The sequence below is a fragment of the Rhinolophus sinicus genome, linkage group LG11, assembly GCF_036562045.2.
Source record: "Rhinolophus sinicus isolate RSC01 linkage group LG11, ASM3656204v1, whole genome shotgun sequence".
Classification (NCBI taxonomy): domain Eukaryota; kingdom Metazoa; phylum Chordata; class Mammalia; order Chiroptera; family Rhinolophidae; genus Rhinolophus; species Rhinolophus sinicus.
In genome coordinates, this window is record NC_133760.1 from 3,101,187 (window position 1) to 3,128,521 (window position 27,335).

Consider the following 27,335-nt stretch of genomic DNA (forward strand, 5'->3'; position numbering starts at 1 on the left):
TGAATGTACAATGGTTTATGCGTTCACCTACTGAAGGATATCTTGGTTGCTTCCAAGTTTTGGCGATTATGAATAAACCCACAATATACATTTGTTTGTAGGTTTCGTGTGGGCATAAGTTTTCAACTTGTTTGGATTCAAGCCAAACAAGTTGCTGGATCATATAGTAAATTATGTTTTGTTTAGTTTTGTTATAAACTGTCTTCCAAGTGGCTGTACCATTTTGCATTCCCACTGGCAATGAATGTTTGTTCCTGTTGCTCCATGTCCTTATCAGCATTTGGTTGTGTCAGTATTTTGGATTTTAGCCGTTCAAATAGGTGTGTAGTGGTATGTCATTGTTGCTTTAATTTGCAGTTCCCTAATGACATATGATGAGTATCTTTTCGTATTTTAACAGTGTCTTTTGCAGAGCCTAAGTTTTTAATTTTAATCAACTCTAAACTATGCAGTTTTTATCTCATGGATTGTGTTTTTGGTGTTGTATCTAAAGAGTCATTGCCAAAAACAAGGTCACCTACATTTTCTCCTATTATTTCTAAGTATTTTATAGTTTTGTATTTTGCATTTAGGTCTATTATCCCTTTACAGAAAATATTTATGAAAGGTATGAGATCTATGTCTGTATCATTTTTTTAAACATGAGGATGTCTGTCAGTTCCAGCACCGTTTTTTGAAAAGACTATCCTTTCTCCATTGAATTGCTTTTGTTTCTTTTTCAAAGATCAGTTGACTATATAGTTGTGGATCTTTTTCTAGACTCTGTTGCAATTTTTCCATCTGCTGAGATAATCATTGTGTGGGTGTGGGTTGTTACTCCACTGTTAAACTAATCTTACATTTCCTGGGACAAATCCCACTTTGTATATGTTGCTGAATCACTTTTCTGATACTTTGTTAATGTGTTTTGCATCTGCATTGATGAAGGATAATGGCTTTGTAGATTTCTTGTGATATCTTTGACTTTGCTATCAGAGTAATTTTGACCTCACAGAATAAGTTGGGAAGTGTGTCCTTTATTTTTTGGAAGAGTTTTTGAGGGATTAATGACATTGCTTCTTTAAATATTTACTAGAATTCCTTAGTGAAGGCACCTAAGCCTGGGATTTTTTGTAGGAAGATTTTCAATAAAAATTTAGTTCTCTATAGATTTTCTACTTATGTCAGTTTTGATAATTGGTGTCTTTCTAGAAATTTGTCCATCTCAACTAAATTGTCTAATTTGGGAGGATAAAGATTGTTTATAATATTTCCTTATGGTACTTATAATTTCTGTAGGGTCAGCACTGTCCTGCCTTCATTCCAGATTATGCTAATGTATTGTCTACTGTTGTCAGCCTACTTAAAGTTGTGTCAATTTTATTGATCTTTTGAAAGAAAAACTTTTTGTTTCACTGATTTTTAAAAGTGTTTTTGTTTTGTTTTGTAGTTCATTGAGTTTTGTTCTAATCTTTATTACTTCCTGTCTTATCCTTGCTTTGGGGCAAGTTTGGTCTTATTTTCCAGGTTTCTTAACATGGGAGCTTAGGTTATTGACATCTTTCTTCTTTTGTACTAAGTTTAAAGCTGTATATTTCCCTGTAATCATTTAATTTAGCTGTCATATTCATTTTTATAGGTAACATTTTTATTTTCATCTAGTTCAAAATATTTATGTTTTTAAAATTTCCCTTATAATTTCTTTCTCCTTTTACCCATAGTATATTTGGTGGTGTGTGGTTTTGCCTGGGAACCTGGGTCTATAACTGATTGACTGTCTTTTGGGACTGGGGCCTGAACACTGATTGGCTGAATTTTAGAAGTTTGGGTCTATCAATGATGTGCTAATTTTCAGAAGTTGAGTTACTGGGATGAGGCTGTTGTTGCCTGAGCTGGCTTTCAGAGGTCATCCACAATTCTTTCTTACAAATTTTTGTTTCTTGTTTATGACTTTGGAATTTGGCCAAAGTACAGTCTTTTCCTTTCCTGAATGTGAAAAACAACCACTTAGTTGTTAGCCCCCCCTTTTGTTCTTCCTCAACCAAACCTATAGGAGAGACCATAAGGTATTTTCCAGAAGGTTATTTATGCAGATATGCTTTTGAGCTAGTTTTGCCACTAAATTATTTAATTGCCAAATTCAGTGAGAGAAAAAAAGCTCTAACAACTGACTTTTTGTAATGTATTTTAAAAAGCTAGATACAGGATCATTAGGGCATCCTGACTGTGTCAATACAGGATATGGGACATGTGCTATATACACAGAACAGCTGACAGTCCTATGCCTGATGTGTGCCATGTGCCTACCATTGTTCCTGAAACCCTGTAGGGTTTGCTCTTTGAACATTTGTAGATCAGTAAATACACAACATTACAACTTTTCTATTTATGTTTACCTTTCTTACAACTCTTTTTAAATACCATCATTACCTCTCCCTCTGAGCTGTTAATGCACAATGTTGCCAACTATTAAAAATAATCACATTTTGGGACCAAACCCTGAGTGTAGCTAGTGTTTCAGCCAGTCACAGTCTCAACTTTATTCTCTTTAACTTTTCAGATACAGTGCCTCTTGCTCAAACTTCACTGAGATCTTAACAGCCCTCCCCACATTTGTCACAGATACATTTCTCTAAAACTATTTCGGCCACTTTCCTTGAAAAACTGCAAAATCATTATTAACAACATTTAGTAATATCCATTTCACAAGTGTTTTTCCAGAGATAATCTCAACTCCTGTGCAGACAACTGTTGCTGCAATTACAGATGAAATGATAAACTACTTCCGAGCAAGGAGATGATCTTGGATAGCCAAACCTTTATCTCAGGGATAAGACTCCCCTTTGCACACGCGGCTTTGCACATGCGGTCAAGTTGTCAGAAAGGCATACATTGTCCCAGCAGGAGATGGTATGATATGTCCCTCTTCTTTTGGAGAGATTTCAGATTCTTTTTTTTTTTTTTTTTAATTTATTGGGGAATATTGGGGAACTGTGTGTTTCTCCAGGGCCCATCAGCTCCAAGTCATTGTCCTTCAATCAGTTGTGGAGGGCGCAGCTCAGCTCCAAATCCAGTCGCCGTTTTCAATCTTAGTTGCAGGGGGCGCAGTCCTCCATCCCATGTGGGAATTGAACCGGCAACCTTGTTGAGAGCTCAGGCTCTAACCAATGGGCCATCCTGCCACCCCTCTGGAAGCTCAGCGGTAGTTCCTGTTCAATCTAGTTCTGGAGGGCGCAGCTCACTGGCCAATGTGGGAACTGAACTGGCAACCCTGTTATTCAGAGCTGGCGCTCTGACCAACTGAGCCACCCTGCTGCCCCTAAATTACTTTTTTTTTTTTTTTTTAAAGAGGGTGTAGCTAACAGTGGCCCATGCGGCAACCTTGGTGTTATTAACACCATGCTTTAACCAACTGAGCTAACCAGCCACCCTGCAGATTCTTAAATGGAATATATCTCAGATATGGATTAATAAATATTATCTGAATAAAACTGTGGTTCGCTAGGTTGGAACACCATCACTGACTATACAGGCAGGAAAGATGTTTTCTGTGGGAAGGTGAGGCACAGCGTCACCCTAACTACTTCAGTGCCTCCTGTCATCCCGCCTCCAAGTTCCCCATCATAGCCCCGTCTGGGAGCTTTTCTTACTGTCCCAGACTGAACCTATTGAAGCTCAAAAAACTACTCCAAAGCGTCTTTGACAAGATAGCTGACAGCGGTGAGGGGACGCCGAGTGTCATTACGGTGTGGTGTGTCCTTTTCTATGTGCAGCCTTTGGAAACTGGCGATTCCCGGAGTCTGAAATAGCTGGTCTCTAAACATTTCTGTAACGTGTCCTGCACTAAACTCCAACGAAATCTGAGTATAACCCCTTTAAGAGCCAGCGAAGGCCCGCCCCTTTTGGACACAGGAACTTCATTTTCCAGCGCCTCTTTTGTAGCTTGGCGGGTATCCACAGTCAGAAACCACCTACATTCTGAGACAGAGCAGATAATGGCGTGGAAACTGCGTTACCCAGAAGGCAGTGCAGCAGTGACGGCAACCGACCAATGAGGACCCAGCGGAGAGACGTTTCCGTGTGTGCGCAGCGCGTGGGGCGGGATTTAAACGGCCTGCTAGTGACGTCGGGCGATTTAGGTACTCTGGCGTCCGTTTGCTGGTTCTGAGTGTCATCAGTCCTGAGTCAGTGACTGAGGTCAATGGGAAGTGTGAGAGGCGTCGTCCCCGGCTGCACGGAAGCCGCTGTCAGACCCGACTGAGTCCATTGGTGACGGCGGCGCCCTGTTCTCGCCCCATCGCCCCGTTCCGGTTCCGCTCTTCCCGCAGGTCTGTGGCGGGGGCCGCACCGATGAGCCGGACTCAGGTGGGTGCTGCGTACCCCCGCCCTCACCTCGCTCGGCTCCCACCTTCGAGAGCGAAGCCCGAGTGGAGGGGAACCGATTGGTTTCCTGCAGTCAGGCCCCCGTGTCCGCCGTGTGATGAGGGTGGGAGGGTTCCCTCAGGGGCGGCCTGTGCACAGGCTGCAGGAGCTGCTGGGTCGGCAGCACTGGGGAGACCGCGGGTCTGTGTCTCCAGAGGACACAGGGCCAGGCGTGTTGCCTGGAGTGGCGACCTGAGCTTCTGGACGTTGTGGAAGGTTCTGAAGGGACGGCGGTGAGGAGGGGCACGCCCAGAGCTAGAAGTTTAAAGTGGGTGAAAACAAGACGGGGAATGGAGGCCGGTAAGGTCACAGCAATAGAGCCCAGGGGAGTGGTGGTGGTGGTGGACGTGGTGGTGGTTGGTGGTGGGTGGTTGGTGGTGGTTGGTGGTGGTGGACCAGGGCGGTGGCGGTGAAATTCTGAGTTGATTTCAATGCAGCCTAAAGGATTTCCTGATGCATCACACATATCTGTGAGCAAAAGTAGGGAGTGAACCACTATCTTAAGTTTTTTGTTTTATTTTGTTTTTGCCTGAACATCTGAAAGTATGGAGATGGGGAGAGCACAGGAAACAGGTTTCAGGGAGATCATGAGTTGGATTTTGGACATGTGATCCTAAGATGTCACAAGGTGGAGACATCACGTGAGTATGTGGACATAGAGATCTAGAGGCCTGGAAAGGGACCTGGGCTGGAGCTATCCAGGAGGTGGAGGGTGTTGGACTGGAGCAGGGCAGGTCTGGGGATCAGACTGCGGAGGGAGCATCTTAAGGTCATTATTTTTGATGGGCCCTGTAGTGAGTGTCAGGAGGGCTGAGACTGAGTGCAGGGCATAGGGGTTTCAGCTTCCCTGATGCTCCTTGAGCATATCTGGCATACGAGATATTCTGGCCAGTGTCTATAGAAAAGGATGCCTGAATGTGGTAACTTGATGGCCTGTAAGGTAGACTCAGCTCTGCACGTCAACTGACAGTTTCTATAGGACAAAGAAACAGCCAGGTTTGTGAAGCATATGGGTTCCAGACAAGGGCACTGCTGTCTCACCTTCTCCACCACTCCAGACAAGGGGAATGAAGGAGTAATACAGTAACGGGCTCCTGTAGGCGCCCTTTGGAGGGTCATGTAGTAGGCAGGCCTGCTTGCCTAAAGGAAAAATGGCTGACCTGTCTGCTCAGACACCACCATTTTCAAAACCTTATCCTTTTATTTGCACTGAAAACATACAAAATTGTTAATCCCGTGGATAGTTACAGCTGACAGGTAATGTGTGCTATTTATGTTTAATACTGTTATCTCTATAAGGTGGGAACCATTGTTATCCTTGTTTTACAGTAAAGGAATTGAGGTTCAGTGTTATGCATAGTCACACAGCTGGTTATAGTGGCACTGAAGTCAGACAAACTGAGCAGCACAGGGCAGGGGTGGTGGTCCAGGCAGCTTGTTGGATCCTACCATTACTGCCTATTTCTCATGGCCCACTTCTTCCCACAGGTTCCCATGGCAGTGGCAGAAATGCGTATGGATCCTGTGCAGGTGAATGGAGAATATGCCAGGTCTTCATCCACTCCAGTGACCACCCTGATGGTTTTGCCACTCCCATATAAAGAATGGTGAAATTGTTCACCCATCCTTCTCCCTATCTTGGGTCTGAAGTCCCTGTGGTTTCACCAATGCCCAGGGTCTTGAACTCAGCCTCAGATTATATGGAGAAGTTCCCATTTCTGACATCCGATGAGGTAAGAGGTGGAAGGGTGTCCTGGGCGCAGGATCCAGAATGTTCAAATGATTGGAGGTGACACTGAGCTGGAATGTTCAGGGAACTATAGGTCTGCTATATCTGGTGGGATGCAGGATGGCAGTGCGAGTGTTTAAGGGATAAAAGTACACAGCCTAAAATTACAACCTAAGGTTTAGAGTCTGTAATCTGAAGCAAGTAAGAGCTAGGGAATATTTGGAGCAGAAGAGCCAGGTGATTTGACCCAGATTTTAGTAGGCTGCGTCTGGCTGCAGAGTAGAAGAGATTCTGTGCGTGGGAAGGTGGCGGTAGAGTGACCTGGGAGGAAGTTGCTGTGATCATGCAGGTGACTGTGTATAGAGGCTGTGGAGGTAGAGGACTAGTTGCTTTCTGGACGTGTTGTGAACATAGTTGCCAACATTTAGTGATACGGAGAGTGAGAGAGCTGGGAGATGAGATGGAAGGGGGAGTTAGGGACAGCCCCAAGGTTTTTTCCTTTCTGCAGAAGGATGGATGTTTTGTCAATTGAGATGGGGAAGTCAGTAGTAGGAGGGATTTTCAGAGGAATAGGAAGAGTCAGGTTTTGTCACAGGTGTCCAGATGTCCCAGAGACTCTGAGGGGAGGTGCCCAGTTGGCAGCTGAACACCGTGGGCAGCTGGAGGTCAGGGGATGTGGTCAGATTGCAGGCAGCCACAGCATAGTGGCCAGCATGTGGGCCAAAGTGTAACTGAATCAGATTTCGGAGGGGGCATTGTTGGGTTATGGTGGCAGGAAGGGGAAGCAGGAGGCTGAGGTTTGTATCTCTGTTGGGAGCCTGGATGGTGGTGATGGATGTCACATAGGCAGGTGAGGAAGCAGAGTGCCTGTGGGGAAGTGTGCCTGGGAGAGACGGGCAGAGGAGTCTGAAAGGCTTCCAAGGGTGTCGGCTTCCAAGGCTTCCAAGAATGTGGGGTAGATGTTGAAGCACCTCCATGAAGGAGGTGAGATGTCAGTGAGCCCAGGGTGGGCTCTCTGCTCCTGCCTGCACTCACCAATGTTTGGTGGTCACTCTTGGTGAGGCCTTTTTGTTTCATTTAGGCTGGTAGATCAGTTTAGGTGAAAAAGGAGAGCAAGGAGCATTGCTATGCCTGGAGAGAGCGCAGAGGACTCAGTGTATCTGGGCTTTGAATGAGGGTCAGGTAAAGAGAGGTTGTTCATGACTGCGTATGGGACAGCACATGCAGTGAAGACGGTGGCAGGCCGAGTCTGGGTTCTGCACCTTAGCCTTGGGAGGGTGAGTGTGACGCAGGTGTCAGGTCCAGGTGGGGAGAACTATAAAGGGACCCTCATGCTCTCTGGTGCTACAGGTCTTGGGCATACAGAGCAAGGATGTAATTCCATTTACAAAATACTGCCTGGATTCCATGTGCACAGTGGCATGGAGGCCACGGAAATGCCTATGGAGTAGGTGGGTGGGGGGTATCAGTAACTGAGTTGTTAAAGTGGAGGGACCACAAGGTCTGTAGAGAGGTTGAGTTCAAGAATGATCTGCAGTGTCTAGCCCCACACCCTGACACTGGACACTTAAGGGAGAAAGATGAGTTCAAGTTTCATTGTCTGGGAGGCAAGATCTGGGGGACCTAAAGATAATTTAGTGATGAAAGAGGAGTCCCCATTCCAGCCCCAGAGTTTAGATGATGCTTATCTGTGCCCTACCCCACTTGTTTTTACTGTATTCTGGGCACAGTGATCAGTGGTGACAAGGAGAGAGTAGGCACTGGTGCCACCAGTACCTGGTATCTCTTCCACATTTGGAAGTCGGGGTGGAGGGTGAGGGAATGAAGGTGTGAGGGGAAAGACTGAAGATCCTGGAGAGAGAAAGTGCGCATTGATTGACCTGTCCCCATTTTGGCAGGGGCAAGTGGTTTTTACAGAAATGGCCATACATTTCTCCCAGGAGGAGTGGGACCTCCTTTAGGAGGCTCAGAGACGCTTGTACCACCATGTGATGCTGGAGAACTTTGCAGATTTGTCATCACTAGGTAAGGTCATCACACCTACCTGAGGGTCCTGGCCTGGCGTCTGTTTTTCCCCTGTTCCCTACGGGTAGTTCTGTCCTTCCCACGAGACTCTGGTGGGCACTACTTCCTTTCCTGGCATCTCTGTTGTTGCTGCCAGGGCTGGGCCGTGTGCACTGTACTCGCTGTCCCCAAGTAGCCCGTCCCTGTTGCTCTGAGTACTTGTAAGACAGGGTTCAGGAGACAGAAATATTGAAGCTTGTCTGAGACCTCCCTTCATACCTGCCTGTCCCTGCTTGGGTCACTCAGGTTAGATGCTAGAACCTCGGTGCCCTGGGCCTTTCCCCTTCCTCTTGCTGACATTTCCTGGAGTCTTCCTGTGTCAGGAATTTTAGGCACCAATGTAGTCACTACTTGTAGACACCACTGATTCTGCAAGACCCTTCTGTGAAGTGTTCATGATTTTAGAATGTGGGGTGTCATGTGCTGGATCGCTCTGGGGACATGCTGTCCACTCCCTTTCCCTGTGTTTCATTTGGTTGGCCTGTTCAAGGTTGCCTTGAGGAAAAGGGAGGGGCCTGGCTGCCTGACAGTGTGCACATCACTCCATCAATGGCAACAGGAAATGACCTTGGTGCTTCATAGCTAGGAAAAGCCGTGTTGTCAGAACTGGGTTCAAATCATACTGGGAACCAGGCCTGTGCCCACCGTTGTGTGATGTGAGGGACACTGGTGACGCCTCATTTCTACCTTTTCTTTTCCATTGTCATTTCTAATTTTCTGGTCCCCAGCTCTCCCCACTTTTGTGGCCTTCACCTTTCATTTGTTCCCTTCCACTGCTTCCTTTGCAGTGCCCTGGACATTTGACGTCTGCACATATCCTTAAATAGCCCTTGAACACTAGCTATTGTGTTGCAATCAGACATTTCTGTGTCTGGACACAACCTGCTACACAATGATCACCAGTCACCAGCAGCCAGGCCTTGTTGAAAGCCATTTGCAGAGGAGTGATTTGGAGACCCTGCCTCTGCTCCCTGCACTGTACCCCTGCCTTGGGTCCTTCCTCATCGTCAGGGGTCTCCCACCCAGCTCTGCACAACAGGCCTTCCTCTCTCTGGCTCTAGCTCCCTTTCCTGTCAGCAGTCCCATGGGCTTACTCGTGGTGTGTCTGACACTCATTTGTGATGGGGCTGCCCCCTCCCACCACAGTCAACATTCACTTCACTGGCATTTCTCTACTTACAGGCTGTTGGCATGGAGCCCAGGATGAGGTGGCCCCTTCTGAGGAAGGTGATTCTGTGGGAGAGTTACAGGTCAGGACTCCAAAGCCAGAGCCATCCACCCACAATGCCCAGGCCTGTGAGACATATAGCTCCCTCTTGAAAGACATTTTGTCCATAGGTGAGCAGGATGGAACATACCCTGATCAAGGCCTGTATGCTTATGGGGCAAAGCACCAGCACCAAAAGCTTCAAATTAGAGAGAAACTTTCCAGAAAGGACAAGGGGAGGCCTTCATTTGTGAAGAAGTGCAGCGTGCACTTGACAGAGAGGACCTTTACATGCCAGGAAAGTGGGAAGGACTTCACAGCCAGCACAGACCTTTTCCAACAACTGTCTTTTCACAGTGTGGGGCAGCCACATAGGGCAGCAAGTGGAGAGGCCCTTCGAAATTCGCAAAATGATTATAAGTGTACTCATTGTGGGAAAGCCTTCAGCCATAAACATAAACTTGTCGACCGTGAGAAAGTCCACACTGGAGAAAAGCTTTATGAGTGTAGGGAATGTGGGGAGGTCTTCCTTAGAAACTCCCACCTTGACCAGCACCAGAAAGTCTACACTGAAGCCAGGCTTTCTGAGCACCTGGACTGTGGCATATTCTATACACAAATACTGGGCCTCAGTGATCACCAGAGAATTTACACCAGGCCGAGGCCTTTTGAGTGCAGCCAGTGTGGGAAGACCTTCCTTAGACTGTCCCAACTCGTTGCTCACCAGAAAGTCCACTCTGCAGAAAGACCTATGGTTGCAGTGATTGTGGGAAATTCTTTAGGAACCACTCCAAACTGGTTAGACATCAGAAAGTGCATACTGGAGAGAGGCCTTATGTGTGCAGTGAATGTGGGAAAGCCTTCAGCCACAAACAAACTTATCGAGCATCAGAAAATGCAGAGTGACGAGAAGCCTTATGAGTGCACAGAATGTGGGAAGGCTTTCAGCCGCAAAGACAAAGCTGTTGTACCAGAAAATCCACACTGGAGAGAGGCCTTACATGTGCAGCGAGGGTGCGAAAACCTTCAGTCACAAATATAAACTTGTCAAGCACCAAAAAATCCACAGTGGAGAAAGGGCTTATGAGTGTAGCGGATGTGGGAAATCCTTTCTGGATGACTCCACACACATTATTAATCAGAGAGTTCACACCAGAGAAAGGCCTTATGAGTGCAGTGAGTGGGAAGTTTTTTAGGTACTGTTTCACACTCAACATCATGAAATTCATACTGGAGAAAGGTCCTATAAGTGCAGTGATGTAGGAAATTCTTTAGTTGCTGCTTCACACTCATTAGATGTTAGACAAGTCACACTAGAGAGAGACCTTTATGAGCATAGCTAATGTGGGAAGTTTTTGTGGTACAGCTGCAGACTCATTACACATCAGTGAATTCACATTGCCAGGAGACCTTATGAGAACAGCAGCTATGGGAACGTCTTTACATAAAACTCTGGCCTCAGTAAACATTGTTGAGGTTGCACTGGAGAAATGCTTTCTGAGTGCAGTGAATGTTGGAGAGTCTTTAGCTAATGCTCCCAGTCACTTGGCTCCCAAAAGTTCATACCAAAGAAAGAACTTACGAGTGCAGCAGATGGGTAAAAGACTTCAGTCAGTCTACTCTGATTGGTACTGTAAAGTACTATTATGTATTTATGGGTTTTTTTCTTTTTATTGTGTTAAAATACACATACATAAAATTTGCCATCTTAAGTATTTTAGTGTACAGTTTAGTTCTGTTAATAAGTACATTCACATTCTGTGCAATGAATATCCAGTACTTTCTTCATCTTGCATAAGTGGAACTGTGCCCATTAAATGATGTCGATTCCTCTCTTCATCCAGCCTCTGGCAACCTCCATGCTACTTTCTGTCTCTTTGAATTTGACTGCCCCCACTACCTCATGTAAGAAGAACCATACAGTTTTTGTCATTTTGTGAGCAGCTTACTTTATCTACCATATCTCAGGTATTATCTAATATGTGACATGTTTCAGAATTAACTTTTTAAGGCTGTGCAACACTCCATTGTATGTGCATACCACATTTTCTTTATCCAGTCACTCACCCGTTGATGGACATGTCCCTCATTTCCACATTTTGGCTATCATTACAATGTTGCTATTAGGATGACTGTACAAATATCTCCTTGAGATCCTGCCTTCCATTCTTTTGGGTATATAGCCAGGCGTGGAATTGCTGGATTATGTGCTAATTTTATATTTAGTCTTTTCAGGAACTGAGGAACTGTTTTCTGTATTGGCTGCACCATTTTACGTTCCCATTAAAGGTCCAAAAGGTTTCCAGTATCTCCACATCCTCTTCAACATAATTTTATTTTCTGTTTCATGTTTAATAACAGCTATCCTAATGGGTGTGAGGTAGTATTTCATTGTGTTTTTGTTTAGCATTTCCCTAGCGATTAATGATCATGGACTTCTTGGCCATATTCTTTGTGGAAATGTCTAAATTTGTCCATTTTTTAATCAGGTTATTTTCTTATTGTTGAGTTGTAGCAGTCTGTATATAATCTAGATACTAACCACTTATTGAATATATGATTTGCACATGTTTTCTTCCATTCAGTAGGTTGCCTGTTCACTCTATTGATTGTGTCTTTTGATGCATACTTTATAATTCGATGTAGTCCAATTTAATCTATTTTTATTTTTGTTCCCTGTGCTTTTTGTGTCAGTGCCAAGAAGTTATTTCCAAATCTAGTGTTACGAAGGTTTTTCCCTATGTTTTTATCTAAGAATTTTATATGTTTACATCTTGCTGTTAGGTCTTTGATCCATTTTGAGTTCATTTTTATGTGTGGTTTAAGTAAGGGTCCAACTTCATTCTTTTGCACGCAGACATCCACTTTCCGCAGAATCAGTGTTGAAAAGACTGCCCTTTCTCCATTAAATTGTCTTGGCACTCTTGTCAATTATTTGATCAAATACGCTGGCTTTCATTTCTGGGAACTCTGTTCTATTTCATTGCTCTATATGTTAATCTTTATGTCAGTGCTATGGTGTTTTAATATGTAGTTTTATGAAAATATTATTTTGATCCAGTTTTGTGTTCCTGGCTTGATGCTGGTTATTTCCCATTTTGTAACAGCTGATTAAGTCCACACTCCAACCACTGTCCTTATGAGGAACTCACATTCTAGACTGCTGTACTCTGATGTCTCAGAACCAGATATCAGGCAACTCGGGACAACCCCTAGTTGCCCTTGAGCCCATGAAATTATTCAAATGAAGCCACTGGCAGGGAGCCTGGGAAACCTACCTAACCCCAGGCCACTTGCTATACATAGGGTGCCCTCTACAGCTCCAGGTGGCTTATCATGTCCCCCTCTGCAGCCCACTGTGTGGTCCTACCTGATGCCCTTCTGTCATTCCAAGGTCAAAGTATCTACTCAAGTGTCATTGTGTTGTGTCCCGCCATCAAGAATCTTTAAGTCTTATAAGGTAGCTATGAGATTATTATAAAAGGCATCACTTGGTAAGGTCCTCACACCTACTCCAGTGTCCTGGACAGGGCACTACTTTTCTCCTTTCTCCTCAGGGCACATCTGGGTTCACCACATCCAGACCATGAGTCCTAATTCCTTTCCTGGCATATTTATTGTGGGTGCCAGGGCTGGGCTTTGTGCAGTGTACTGTCTGTCCCCAAGCACCCCCTCCTCTGCTGCTCAGGGCTCAGAAATCTCAAAGATTGTCAGAGATCCCAGTGGCCTCTCCTATCCCTTATCAGTTTAAGGTCCCTGCAACCTGTTTGGCCAAATACAATGAGTGTCAAGGCAGAAATACCATGGAATAGCTTAACTACACTTTGACACCCTGGAAATGAAGAGGCCAGGCACACCACAGAAGTCCACATGAAACGTGTCACATGTGGGAAGAAGTGGGTGGGGGAGAAACTGGGATTATGCCTTAATGACTAAAGTGACCAGGAGTACCTAGGTGGGGACATCCCCTATTTGGCAGGAATTGAAAACACATTAGGGTTTGTTTTTGGGGTGTTTGTAGTACGAGTTTTTTGAACCCTTGAAAGCTGACTTGCACAACTTGACTGTTAGTTTGGCCTTGTAATAAATGAATGCTAAATAGACAAATACCGAATCTAAGAAAACAGAACAGCTCTGTATACACAGAGCAGCTGGCACCTACTATTGTGCCTGAAACCCAGTAGGTGCTCACTGAACCTTTCTTAGACCAATGAATACAGCACAGCTCCCCTATTCATTTTCACTTTACCGTCAAGTCTTTCAAATACCATCTCTATCACTCCAAACAATTAAGGAGCCACATTTTCAAGTATGAAAAAAATCATGTTTTGGAGAATGAAAGCCTGAATGTGGCCAAGATTCCAGCATAGCCACAGGCTCTGCTTCATTCTCTGGCTTTTCAAACTAAACTGTCTTGATTAAATTTCACTGAGATCTTGACTTTTCTTTACATGTCACAGGTGTGTTTCTCTAGGACTTTTTCTGCTACTTTCTTCGAATAACTACATAGTCGTTATTAATACCTTACAGTAATTTCCATTCACAAGTGTTTTTCACAGATAATGTCAACTCCCTTTGAAGGCACTGCTGCTGCAATTTCAGGTGAAATGATAAATCACTTCCCAGCAAGGAGATTAGATCATGGAATCCCACACCTTTGTTTTGGGGGCAAGGTTCTCCTTTTGTACATGTGCTCCAACAATGAAAAGAGCACACATTGCCCCTGCAGAAGATGGTATAAGTGACATTCTTTTCAGATGGCTTTCAGATTCTTAAAAGAGTTGAAAAATGTCTCAGGTATGGAGTAGTATACATATGAAGAAATGTGCTGTGCACTGGGTTCATACACAATCACTGATTATACAGCCAGGAAAGATGTTTTCTGTGTGCCTCTGAACCCGAGGCACAGCTTCACCCTTTCTACCTACTTCTGTAGCTCCTGTCATCCCTTCTGCATCTTCCCCACCATGCCTCTGTCTGAGTCTTTTCTTGTTCTGGGCCAAATATACTGAAAGCTCATTAAACAGCCCCCAGATCTTCAGTCTACGTGTATTTGAAAAGCAACAAGATATCTGACAACCATGAGTGGACGTAGAGTGTCATAATGACATGGTGGTCCCTTTGGATGTGTTAGCCTTTGGGAATTTGCTGTGCTTCAGTCTCTGAAATAACAGGTCCCTAACCTTTCTGTGACTTCCTACACTGCTCTCCAGGAAATGTCCCCTTTAATGTCGCCCTCTTCTTAGAGTTGTGGAACTCTATTTCCCAGCGCCCCTGTCCTGGTTCCTTGCCTGTTATCCGCCACTAATGAGTGACTTAATGCTCTGAGAGGGGATAAGTGGTGGCGATAGTGGAAACTACAATACCCAGAAGTCTCTACGGTGCGGGCGGCAGCGTCGGCGGCGACTGAACCAATGCGCGCGCATGGTGGGGATGGGACTGCCGGCGTCCCTTATAGTTGTTATTTTGGTCGCTCCAGGGTTGGTCATCGGTCCAGCGCCTCAGAAGCGTTTCCCGGGCATCGAGGTAAGGGAGCGGAAAAGCGCGAGGAGAGGTGTCGCCCCCGCCGCATGGAGGCAGCTGTGAGGCCCGACTGAGCCCGCTGGTGACCGCAGCGCCCTGTTCCCGCCCCGTCGCCGGGCTCCGGTTCCACTTTTCCCACAGGTCGGTGGCGGGGGCCGTGAACTCAGGTGGGTGCTGCATCCCCCGGGCTTCACACTGCCGGGCTCCCGCCTCCGAGAATGGAGCCCGGGTGGAGGGGCGCCGCTCGGTTCCTCGCACAGGCCCCCGTGTCCGCCCTGTGATGAGGTGGGAGGGTTCCCTCAGGTGCGGCCTGTGCACAGGCTGCAGGTGCTGCTGAGTCGGCAGCACTGGGAAGACCTCGGGTCTGTGTCTCCAGGAGACACTTGGTCTTAGCCAAAAGGCTGAGAAGCGATGGGGTAGGTTTCAATAGAGTCTAAAGGATTTCCTTCCTGATGCATCACATATACCTGTGAGCAAAAGTAAGGAATGAACCACCATCCTAAGTATTTTTTCCTGAACATTTGAAAGTATTCAGATGGGGACATGTGACCCTGACACGTCTCAAGACAGATGTTACAACATGGAGATATCATATGTGTAGATGAACGTAAAGGTTTGGAAGCTGAGGAAGGGGGCAGGATTGGAGATGATATCAAAGGGTTGAAGAATGTGGACTGGACCAGGGCAGGCCTGGGGATCAAACAGGAGGGCGAGTCTTAAGGTTGTTGTTTCAGATGGGACAGGAGGGCACAGGGAGGGGGTGTTGGCATCCCTTCTGCTCCCTCCAGAAAAGAAGGAACGTGACATAGGAGGAACACTGGCCTGTGTCTGTAGAAAGGGAGGCCTCAATGGAGTAAGGAGCTTCCCTTCAGTGGAGCCTGCTGTGTGACTGGTGCAGATTCTCCACTTGCAGGCTCTGCCAACCCTCAGGGCCACTCCCTATGGAATAAAGGAAACATTGGCCTGGCTGGTGGAGCCGCTGGGTCTCAGACCAGGGCACTGCTGCCTCTCACCTCCTCCAGCCCTCAGAGCCAGAGGGGTGATCCACTGCTTCAGTCATGGGCCCCCAACAAGCTCCCCTTAGAGGATTATGTTGCAGGCAGGACTGGTTGCTGAAAGACTGGTAGCTGACCTGCCTGCTCAGTCCCTCCCTGCAACTCATTAACATAAGATTGTATGAAGTTTATTGATTTAAACACTAACCAATATCCCTCTCAATGTGTACACACAGGTAGGCAATTAGAAATGAACCTATTCAATAAGTTCAGTTTATACAAATACTTCATAATTGGTTTGACAATGATTTACTTCTAAGTATTTGTTTGCAGTGTAATTTTAGATATGATATCCTGTGAAATCTTAAAAAGCGGTAAAAATAAAGACCCCAAATTGTAAAATCCTACCACTTCATCTGCACTGAAAATATATAGAAATTTGATCCTATGGACAGCAATAGCTGATTTAATAATAGCATACTGTGTAATGCACACAATACCTAGTATGCACTCCTTATATTCAATACCAATTTGAGCCCTATGAAGTCGGAAGCATTCTTAACCCCATAAGCATTTTCTTTTTTCTGAGGCTCAGGGAAGCTCAGTTCTTCTACAGGATCACCCAGCTGGTGAGAAGCAGCACTGAGGTCTGAGGAACTGAGATTCGACCATCAGGCTGAGGTCGCTTTGCTCTAGGGCAGGGCAGGGGTAATGGTCCAGGCAGCTTATTGGATCCTACCATGGCTGCCCATTTCTCATGGCCTCCCTCTTCCCGCAGGGTCCCATGGCAGTGGCAGAAATACTTATGGATCCTGTACAGGTGAGTGGAGGGCATCCAACCTTTAATCCATCCCAATTATCACCCCAAAGGTTTTGGTACCTCGATATATAGTGTCCTGAGACTTCTCCCATTCTTCTCACTCTCTTGAGTCTGAAGACCATGTGTTTTCACCAAGCCCAGGATTTTGTATTTAGTCCCAGGTTATATGAAGCAGTTCCCATTTCTGACAACTGATAGGGTTGGATGTAGCAGGGAGTCCTTGATGTCCACAAGGAGTCCTGGTCACAGGATTTAGAATGTTCAAATGCTTGCAGGTGAGACCTAGCTGGAATGTTTAGGGAACTGCAGGTCTGTGTTATATCCAGTGGGAATGGGGAGCCGGGGGGCGGGAGTAGAGGAGCGCAGGTATCAGGCTTGGAATGACAGGCTGAGGTCCTGGGCCTCTGTCTAGTTGGTGTGAAGGTTTGAAGCAGAAGAGGAAGGTGTTGTGACCCAGATTTTAACAGGCTCCCTCTGGCTGTAATGTGGAAGACAGACAGGGTGTGTGTGTGAAGGCAGGGAGACCTGGCAGGAATTTCTTGCAACAGTTGGCAGTAGCTACACAGAGTGGTGGCTGTGGAGATAGAGTAGTGGTTGGTTTCTGGGTTTATTTGAACTACAACTGCCCATGTTTTAGGATATGGAGTGTGAGGGAGATGAGGTGGTGGAATGGAAGGGAGAATCAGGGATGACCCCAGGTTTTCAGCCTTGTTAGGAAGGATGGGTGCCTTGTGAACTAAAACGGGAAAGTCAGCAGGATGATGAGTGTTCAGATGGAACATGAAGAGTCAGTTTGTATCATGTCACAGATGTTCCAGAGACTGCAAGGGAAGGGGTCAAGTGAGCTCTTTTACATAGAGGCCTGGAGTTCAGGGGATGGATTCAGGTTGGAGACAGCAAGTAGGGGCCAGTGTGTGGACTAGGATGGATCTGGGAGCGGGTGTCAGAGGCAGTATCTGTAGGTCATGGTGGCCTGCAATCACTGGAACACAAGCAATGGCAGTGAAAGGCCTGAGTACCAGGCCTTCTGATTGGGCAACTGGATGGTCACAGGTGAGGAAGCGGAGTGTGTGTGTGTGTGTGTGTGTGTGTGTGTTTTGGGGAGTAGGAGTGACAGTCTTCCCAGGCCAGCGTGCACATGACATGGATGTGGACAGGACAAATGGGTCAGCCAGGAGAGTTGCTAGACTAAGGGGTGTGGGAGTATGGGTGAGAGGGCAGTGTAACTGGCTTTCAGTGAGGAGACAGGAGGGTTCTGAGCATGGGACAGCTAGTGCAATGCAGAAGGGGGAGGCTAAGGTATGTGAGGTCCCCACATGGGAAGGGCCCTGGGAGACTGGCATTCAGGGGCGGGATGGAACTGAGTCAGATGCTGCATGCACTGGTCATGCACAACTGGTTTCCACGTGCAGAGTGGCCTGTTAGGAGGTGAAGGAAATGCCAGTGGCATGGGCTGGCGTGTCTGTGGAGTTGTCACTGTGCAGGGTTCAGAGTTCTGAGGGAGGGCAGTCCAAACAGTGATGTGCAGGTGAGAAGGGTGAGTGGTTGGCCCTGGGCCCTGGCACTGGCCCTTAGGGTGGAATGATGAGACTGAGTTTGGTTGTCTGAGAGGCAAGATCTGGGAGACCCTAGGGAAACTGGCTGACAGGAGAGGGCTGGGATCCCATATACCAGGCCAGAGCCTAAGATGGCACTTTTCTGCCCCCTCCCCCACCTGTTTCATGCTGTGTGCTGGACTCAGTGCTATTGAGAGAGGAGACACAGGTGCCCCCAGCACCTGGTAAGTGTTCCACATCGGGAAGTCGGGAAGAGGATCAGCAGGAGGGATGTGTGGGGGAAGGGCTGATGGTGCTGGAGAGAAGTGTATGAGTGACAGTACCTATGGGGTTTTAATTTATGCACAATCAATGAGTAAGTGAGGACACAGAGAGGCCAGTGACAGTGAAAGAAAGTTTTTATTACTTCCTTTCTTCCACCTCCCCCCCCACTCTGGTTTAAGCCATTGTCTCTCAGTCCGGTTGTAGGACACAGCTCCCTAGTATTATGCTGGTATTATGAGCCTTGCACTCCCCCATCTGAGGCAGTCGGTCACCAGTTGTAGGTTGGCTGCTCACAGCAGCTCACGCAGCTCTCGCCGGCTGCCAGCCGCTCACGATGGCTGCCAGCCAGTTGTGCTCATGGCATCACAGTAGCCCACGGCAGCACACAGCAGCCCATGGCAGCACTCAGCTGCCCCAGTAGCTCACGCCAACCCCTGGCTGTTCACTGTAGCCCAGCTCCAGGGAGAGCTATTATTCACAATCTTAGCTGTAGCGGGCGCAGCTCACTGGTCCAGGTGGGAAAACAACCAGCGACCTCTGAGTTAGGAGCACAGCGCTCCAACAACCTGAGCCACCGGGCCAGCCCTACTTACATTTCCTGAGAGGAGAGGCACACCATATAATACAGGGCCACATGGGGAAGCACGAGTAGAGGGAAACCTGAGGTCAGAGCCTTTATTGGACTTTCCAAGGGCAATGCAGGGAGGGTGGGATGAAAAGCTTAGGGATGGCTAGTTTGTATAATTGTAGTGTACCTGGGGGGCAGAGGCTGTCCCTAGTTGTCTGATCCTTCATCCTGGGCTGATTTGGGGCAGGGGAACTATCCACTTGATGTGCGAGAGTTCATTGAGGTGATTCAGACTGGGCTCTGGATCACAGGGGAGAGATAAACAGATTTGGCCGTTAGTTTGGTTCTGTAATTAATGGGTGGCAAGGAGACAAATGCGGAATTGAAGGAAACACAGAACAAGAAGCTGCTCATGGACTAAATTGTCCCCACTTTGGCAGGGCCGTGTGGTCTTTGAGGACGTGGCCGTACATTTCTCCCAGGAGGAGTGGGAACTCCTTGATGAAGCTCAGAGATCCCTGTACCACCATGTGATGACGGAGAACGTCGCACTTCTATCTGCCATAGGTAAGGCCCTCACACCTACCCCAGGGTCCTGGGCTGGGCATTGTTTTCCCTCTTTTCAGGGGCAGCTCTGTCCTTCCCACAATGAGACTCTGGTGGGCACTACTTCCTTTCCTGGCATGTGTGTTGTTGCTGCCATGGCCGGGCCGTGTGCACTGTACTCGCTGTCCCCAAGCAGCCCGTCCCGGCTGCTCTGAGTACTTGCAAGACAGGGCTCAGGAGTCGGAAATCTTGAAGCTTGTCTGAGACCTGCCCTCATACCTGCCTGTCCCTGCTTGGGTCACTCAGCTTAGATGCTAGAACCTCGGTGCCCTGGGCCTTTCCCCTTCCTCTTGCTGACATTTCTTGGAGTCTTCCTGTGCCAGGAATTTAGGTATCGACATTGTTACTAATTTGGGGGACCACTGGATTGTTTATACTGTCTACCTTGTGAAGTTCTTGGAATTTGAGAATGACGGATGTCCGGTGTTGGGTCACTCTGGGCACATGCTGGCCATGTTTTTCGTGTCTTTCACCTAGAACCGGCCTCTTTAGGTGCCATGTCAGTGCTCACCTTGAGCAATGGAGAGGACCCTGGACACCTAATAGGGTGGATATTATTATGTCAGTGGCACGAGACACTCTAAAGTACATGGCCCTGCAAAGGGGCTGGGCGAGGACGAGATGTCAGAGCTGGGAAACTGGCTTTTGTTTGTCATTGCTCGATGCCAGGTTAGTGGCCACACTTCATGTCTACTTTTTCTTCCCCATTTTCATTTCTACTCTGACTTCTAATCCCATTTCTGCCACACTCCAACCATACCTAGGTGGCCTTCAGCTCTCACCCATCCTGTTTCATTGCTCCCTCTGCAGCACTCTCCAACATTTGATCTACACTTACGAAGTTGCGAGGTCTGCACGTATCATTAAATGTCCTAGAACTGCAGCATGTCTGTTCTAGTCACGTATTCCTGGGTCTGGACACTACCTGCTACACAGTGCTCACCAGTCACCAGCAGCCAGGACTTGTTGAAAGCCATTTGCAGAGGAGTGATTTGGAGACCCTGCCTCTGCTCCCTGCACTGTACCTGCTATGGTCTGAATGTTTGTGTCCTCCAAGAATCATACATTGAAAACCTCATGTGCAAGGTGATGATATTAGCAGATGGGGCGTTTGGGGAATGATTAGGTCATGAGGGCCAAGCCCTCATGAATGACATTAGTGCTCTTATAAAAGAGACCCCACAGAGGTCTCGAGCCCGTTCCACTATGTGAAGAACCAACGAGAAGTCTGCGACCTGGAAGAGGGCCTTCACCCAGCCATGCTGGCACCCTGATCCTGGCATTCCTGCTTCCAGAACTGTGGGAAATAAATTTCTGTTGTTTAGAAGATTGTTTTTGTTGTTAAAATACCACCCAGTCAATTGTATTTTGTTATAGGAACCTGAATGGACTAAGATGTTACCCCTGCTTTCGGTCCTTCCTCATCATCAGGGGTCTCCCACCCAGCTCTGTACAGCAGGCCTTCCTCTCTCTGGCTCTAGCCGCCTTTCCTGTCAGCAGTCCCATGGGCTTACTCATGGTGTGTCTGACACTCATTTGTGATGGGGCTGCCCCCTCCCACCACAGTCGATGTGCACTTCACCGGCATTTCTCTGCTTGCAGGCTGGTGTCATGGAGCCCAGGATGAGGCGGCCCCTTCTGAGCAAGGTGATTCTGTGGGAGAGTCACAGGTCAGGACTCCAAAGCCAGATCTGTCCACCCACAGGGCCCAGCCTTGTGATGCGCATGGCCCACTCTTGAAAGACGTTTTGCATCTTGCTGAGCGTGATGGAATGTACCCTGATCAAAGGGTATACATTTGTGGGACAGATCTTTACCAGCACCAAATGGAGCAGATTGGAGACAGACTTTCCAAAAGGGATGAGGGGAGGCCTTCATTTGTGATGAATGGCAGCACTCACATGACAGAGGAGATTCTCACGTGCATGGAGATTGAGAAGGACTTCCAGACCAGCACAAGCCTCCCCCAGCACCAGGCCCCTCGCAGTGGAGGGAAGCCACATGGGGACTCCGAGTGCAGAGAGGCCTTTGAAAGTGGACAAAATGACTACAAGTGCACTCAGTGTGGGAAAGGCTTCAGCCGAAAGCAGATACTTGTTCAGCACCAGAAAATTCACACTGGAGTCAGGCCTCATGAATGCAGCAAATGTGGAATGGCCTTTATTAGAAAATTCCACCTTGTTCAGCACCAGAAAATCCACACTGGAGAAAGGCCTTTTAAGTGCAGTGAGTGTGGGAAAGCCTTTAGGTCCAAGTCCACACTCATTAGTCACCAGAGAGTTCACACTGGATTAAGCCCTTATGAGTGCAGCAAATGTGGGGGATTCTTTAAGTACAAAGCCAACTTCATGAAACATCAGAGAATTCACAATGGTGAATGGCCTTATGAGTGCAGAGAATGTGGAAAATTCTTTAGGTATAACTACAGACTGATAAGACATGAGAGAGTTCACACTGGAGAAAGGCCTTATGAGTGCAGCGAATGTGGGAAATTTTTCAGGTATAGCTCCACATTCATGAGACACCAGAGAGTTCACACTGCAGAAAGGCCTTATGGTTGCAATGAATGTGGCAAGTTCTTTAGGTACAACTCCACACTTGTTAAACATCAGAGAGTCCACACCGGAGAAAGGCCTTATGAGTGCAGTGAATGTGGGAAGTTCTTTAGGTACACCTCCACACTCATTAGACATCAAAGAGTTCACTCTGTAGAAAGGCCTTATGAGTGCAGCTTATGTGGGGAATTCTTTAGGTACAAGTCCAAGCTCATTAAACATTGGCAAAATCACACTGGAGAAAGGCCTTATGAGTGCAGTGAATGTGGGAAAGCCTTTCGGTACCACTGCAGACTCGTTAGACATAAGAGAGTTCACACTGGAGAAAGGCCTTATGAGTGCAGTGAGTGTGGGAAATTTTTCCGGTACAACTCCAACCTCATTAAACATTGGAGAAATCACACTGGAGAGAGGCCTTATGAGTGCAGCGAATGTGGGAAAGCCTTTAGCCATAAACATATACTTGTCGAGCACCAGAAAATCCACAGTGGAGAAAGGCCTTATGAGTGTAGCAAATGTCAGAAAGCCTTCATTAGAAAGTCCCACCTCGTTCATCACCAGAAAATCCACAGTCAGGACAGGCCTATGAGCACCACGAATGTGGGGAATTCTTTAGATACAACACCAGTGTCATTAAACAGAATTCACACTGACCAAGACTTCATGAGTGCAGAGAATATGGTAGATCCTGTAGGTACCACTCTAAACTCATTACACTGGAGAATCACCTTCTGAGTACAGTGAATATGGGGAAGTCTTTAGGTACGACTGCAGCCCCATCACACGTCAGAGATTTCACAGTGGAGAAAGACCTTATGAGGGCAGCAGACATGGGCACGTGTTCAGCCAAAACTCCCACCACATTCTGGCACCGAAAAGTTCACACCAGAGAGAGGACTGCAAATGGGGAGACTTCAGCCAAAAGACCCTGGGAGCTACTGTAATGTGTTTTTTTTTTTTATCTTACATTTTTAATTGTGGTAAAATACATGTAACAAAGTTAATCCTCTACCATTTTAATTGTACAGGTTAGTAATGTTAAAAAATTCATATATCTGTGCAACTAATCTCCAGTATTCTTTTGATCTTGCAAAACTGAAACTCTATACTCATTAAATAACTCCTCCTCCTCCCTCCCCACCCCCACCTTTCCCACTGCACCTGACAACCACATTGTACTTTCTGTTTCTTTGAGTTTGACTACTCTGGATACTTCATATAAGTAGAATCATATATTATTTGTCTTTTTGTGACTGGCTCATTTTGCTTAGCATAATTTCCCCACATTGAAGCATTTGTCAGCATTTCCTGCTGTTTTGAGAAGGAATCAGATTATCCCACCTGACATGGGAAATGGTGCCAATGGAGTCAGTACGTTTTTGCCAGATGTATTTCTAGAGGAAGAGACTTAGATTTTATATGGAATCTTTATTATTATTATTTTTTCCAAGTCAAGTTGTTGTCCTTTCAATCTCAGTTGTGGAGGGTGCTGTTCAGCTTCAAGTTGTTGTTCTTTTAGTCTTAGTTGTGGAGGGCACAACTCAGCTCCAGGTCCAGTTGCCGTTGCTAGTTGCAGGGGGCACAGCCCACCATCCCTTGCGGGAGTCGAACCGGCAACCTTGTGGTTGAGAGGATGCTCTCCAACCAACTGAGCCATCTGGGTGCTCAGTGGCAGCTCAGCTCAAGGTGCCATGTTCAATTTTAGTTGCAGGGGGCGCTTCCCACCATCGCTTGTGGGACTCGAGGAATTGAACTGGCAACCTTGTGGTTGAGAGCCCGCGCTCCAACCAACTGAGCCATCCGGGAGGCAGCTCAGCTCAAGGTGCCGTGTTCAACCTCAGTTGCAGGGGGCGGAGCCCACCATCCCTTGTGGGACTCGAGGAGTTGAACTGGCAACCTTGTGGTTGAGAGCCCACTGGCCCATGTGGGAATCGAACCGGCAGCCTTCAGAGTTAGGAGCATGGAGCTCTAACCACCTGAGCCACCGGGCCGGCCCTGGAATCTTTATTTAACAGCTTTATTGAGGTAGTGACATACATTAAGCTGCATTTATTAAAAGTGTAAAATGTATTTTCATGTGTGAGTATAACGGGACCATCACCAAAGTCAGGATAATGAACACATCATTGCCCCTATAGTTTTCATTGGCTCCTTTATAGTCGCTCTCTCCCAGCCTTAACCAACTTGCCATCCCAGGTAGACGGTATAGTTTGCATTTCTAGATTTTTATATAAACTCTTATATGGCTGTTTTCACGAAGTATGTATATATACAAGTATACACACACACACATATATATATTTAGTACTATCCATGTGTGTACAAAAAGCATGGCATCAAATAAGCAAGGCTCTGTGTTATGTATTAGAGTGGCATGTGTAATAAACAAAGGTGCTTTCATGTTCTGAGAATCACTGAGAAAAAGTTGTTTCAAGTGGGAAAGTGAAGTTAAACTAACAAATTTAAATTCTGTTTCATATGAATTCTTTATCAATAAAAATGTTTGAGTCATCTGCCTTGTACACAAGTTTCCACCGAATTATGTTTGTAGGTTTTTCTTATTTGACTTCTTTTTTCTAGTAGTGTCTTTCAGTTGTTAAGTACTTTAGAGAGAAGGAAAATGATATGGATTAGGTACTCAGATCTACAAAAAAAGGAAGAGCATTGGAGAAGGAATAAGTAAAGGTAAAATAAAAACATTTTTCTTAATCTAACAGATTACAGTTTGTCCAAAAAATAATAGCAACAATGCATTCAAGTATGTATGTGTGTGAATATATACTATAAGTGAACTGAATAACAGCAATGGTACAAGGGATGAGACGGAGGAATTAGGATTATCTTGTTAAGGTGCACACACTACCTGTGAAGTGGTATAGTGGATTTGGATTAGCTGTAAATGTATACTGTAAACTCTAGGGCAACCACTAAGCAAAGTAAAAAAAGTGTAACTGATAAAGGAGAGAAAACTGAATTATAAAATGCTCAAAACTACAAAAGGCAGCGGGAGGATGGAAGACAAAAATAGGAGCAAAGTACAAGGGCAACAAATAGAAAACAGTAACCAATATGGTAGATATTAATCCAACTATATCATTAATCACTTTGAATGTCTGCACCAATCAAAAGACATTGTCAAAGTGGGTCAAAACACAGGAACCAACTATATGTTGTCTATAAGAAATAGGTGGTTTAAATATAAAGATACTTATATATTTTAACATACAGTAAATGGAGAAAAATATACCATGGTAATAGTAATCAAAAGAAAGCAGGAATAGCTATATTCATTTTAGAGAGGGCAGACTTCAGACTGAGGAAAGTTATCAGGGATATAGGGGTGCATTACCTAATGATAAAAGGATAAATTCTGTACAATTTCTTTTAGAAGATAGAAGCAGAGGGAATACTTCCCAACTCATTCTACGAGGCCAGCGCTACTTTAATAGGAAAAACCAGATAATGACATAAGAAAACTACAGACCGACATTTCTCATGAACATAGGTGCAGAAATCCTCAACAAAATACTGGCTTCCCTTGTGAAGACATCTGAGCCTGGATTTTCTTGTGGGAAGATTTTAAATAAAAATTACGTAATGTAGTTCTAGTATATAGATTTTCTACTTCTTCTTTAGTCATTTTGATGATTTGTGTCTTGGAATTTATGCATTTCAACTAAGGTGTCTAACTTCAGGGGATAAAATTTGTTCATAATATTCTCTTATAATACTTTTAATTTCTGTGTCATCAGTAGTCATGTCTTCCCTTCATTTCTGATTTCCTTAATTTGACTTATTTTAATTGTCAGCCTACCTAAAGTTTTATCGATTTTACCAATCTTTTGAGAGAACCAACTTTTTGTTACGCCAATTTTATAATTTTGTTGTTTTGTTTTCTATTGCATTGGTTTTATTCTAATCTTTCTTGTTTCCTGTCTTCTTGCTTTGTGGCTGTTTGGTTTCATTTTTTTTTTTTTTTGGTTTCTTAATCTGGAAGTCTAAGTTACTGACATCTTTCTTCTTTTGTAATACAGCTGTTTTAAAGCTGCACATTTCCCTTCTAAGTGCTTGGTCTTCCTGGGTCTCATTGATTTTGATGTATTGCATTTTAATTTTCATCCAGTTCAAAATTTTTATGTTTTAAACTTTTTCCTTATAATTTTTTTTCTTTTACTCATAGATTTATTTTTTTGGCAGCTTGTTGATTAACAAGTCTCTTCCTATTGTATTTGCAAAGCTGGTATCACAGATCAGGGAGGAATTTTTTCAGTCAAAAGCCCTAGTATTTCAGTTGAGGGCTGGGAGATGGGGAAAATCTATGGGTTACTGGAAACACCTGCCACCTATTTGGTATGTTTACTCTGAAGAAGAGGTTGAGCAATTGTGGTTTAATGATCTGTTGTGCAGCCTGTTGCCTGAACTGTTTTCATCTTGCAAAACTGAAACTCTATATCTATTCAACAACAATTACTCGCTACCCCCAGTCCCTGGAAACCACTATTCTACTTTTTGTCTCTATGGATTTCACTATTCTAGGGACCTCATCTAAGTGGAATCATACAAATGTTGTCTTTTGGGACAAGACAAGCTTACTTCATCTACAATAATGTCATTGTAGCATACGTAAGAATTTTCCTTTCTTTTTTGTTAAGGCTTGACAGGCCATGAGCAGAAAGGTACAAGGGACCATCTACGGTAACGTACCCGGAGGAAATCTGGAGCCCGCAAGTGAGGAACAGTGGGACCTCTCTCGTAATTATGATACATTGTAGCTTAGCTTCTATTGTCACGCAGTTGCCTGCCTGTCTGTCCCCTCGTGCCTACCCCTAAAAAGAAAGAAGAGTCTGTGAGACTACTTTCAGGGACTTTGCTTCACCTTTGTGCTTACACCTCATGTCTCTGTTTGGCCCCCAAAGGATGGCTGGTAGCCAGTGACGGGTAAGATTCCTCAAAAGAGGAACGACCTAAGACAGGCACAGTTGTGTCGGGACCACCAGAAGAACTCACAGGGTCAATAGAGGTGGGCACAGCCCCCCACTTTCCCCCG

The 27,335-nt window shown here is 45.8% G+C and overlaps 1 protein-coding gene across 1 annotated transcript; it reads left to right on the forward strand.

The window, feature by feature from the left end:
• The first annotated feature begins 118 nt into the window (after positions 1 to 118).
• On the forward strand, positions 119 to 24,810 carry LOC109437576 (uncharacterized). Its single transcript, XM_074315380.1, is given in 10 exon segments — positions 119 to 4,344; positions 4,946 to 5,042; positions 5,890 to 6,134; positions 8,029 to 8,155; positions 9,377 to 9,532; positions 14,881 to 14,927; positions 16,698 to 16,739; positions 19,568 to 19,694; positions 21,336 to 22,868; positions 22,871 to 24,810. Coding segments are annotated over 7 exon segments (2,010 nt in total). The 5' UTR covers positions 119 to 4,344; positions 4,946 to 5,042; positions 5,890 to 6,134; positions 8,029 to 8,121; the 3' UTR covers positions 22,942 to 24,810.
• The last annotated feature ends 2,525 nt before the right edge of the window (positions 24,811 to 27,335 follow it).